Source organism: Eimeria mitis, genomic scaffold, assembly GCF_000499745.2.
Source record: "Eimeria mitis Houghton genomic scaffold, Emh_scaff7329, whole genome shotgun sequence".
In the NCBI taxonomy this organism is placed as follows: Eukaryota; Apicomplexa; class Conoidasida; order Eucoccidiorida; family Eimeriidae; genus Eimeria; species Eimeria mitis.
In genome coordinates this window covers 2075-2491 of record NW_013575355.1, presented here as the reverse complement: position 1 = coordinate 2491, position 417 = coordinate 2075, and the positions used below count along the sequence as shown (strand labels likewise).

The window sequence follows — 417 nt, the reverse complement described above, 5'->3', positions numbered from 1 at the left end:
CCGTCACAAACAAGGGGGACCCCAAGGCCAAGTAAGCTCTACCACTGCTGCTGCAGCTTGTTGCTGTTGCTGCAGTTGCTGCAGCAGCAGCAGCAGCTGCTGCTGCTGCTGCTGCTGTTGCTGCTGCTGCTGGTTCTGTAGTAAGAAGGTTTGCACCCCCACTCTAAGTCATCACACATCTGACCGCTGGATCTCTACAGCTGCTGCTGCTGCTGCTGCTGCTGCTGCTGCTGCTGCTGCTGCTGCTTCTGCTACTGTTGCTGATGCTGCTGCTGTTGCTGCTGCTGCTGTTGCTGCTGCTGTTGTTGCTGTTGCTGCTGCAGGAAGCACACGGAACTCCTCATCCCAGGCGACACTGGTGGCAGCAGCACCGGCACAACAAGCAGCGACGTGCGCAGCAGCAGCAGCAGCAGCCGC

General features: G+C 59.2%; 1 protein-coding gene across 1 annotated transcript in view; it reads left to right on the top strand.

Moving 5' to 3' along the window:
• Positions 1-263: 263 nt before the first annotated feature.
• EMH_0091090 (uncharacterized protein) overlaps positions 264-417 on the top strand; it is a gene marked incomplete at both ends in the record, with an annotated part of 914 nt that continues 760 nt past the window's right edge. Inside the window, 2 exons of the mRNA XM_013501676.1 lie at positions 264-274; positions 328-417. Of these exons, the coding sequence (XP_013357130.1) occupies positions 264-274; positions 328-417 (101 nt within the window). The remainder of the gene's footprint in view (positions 275-327) is intronic.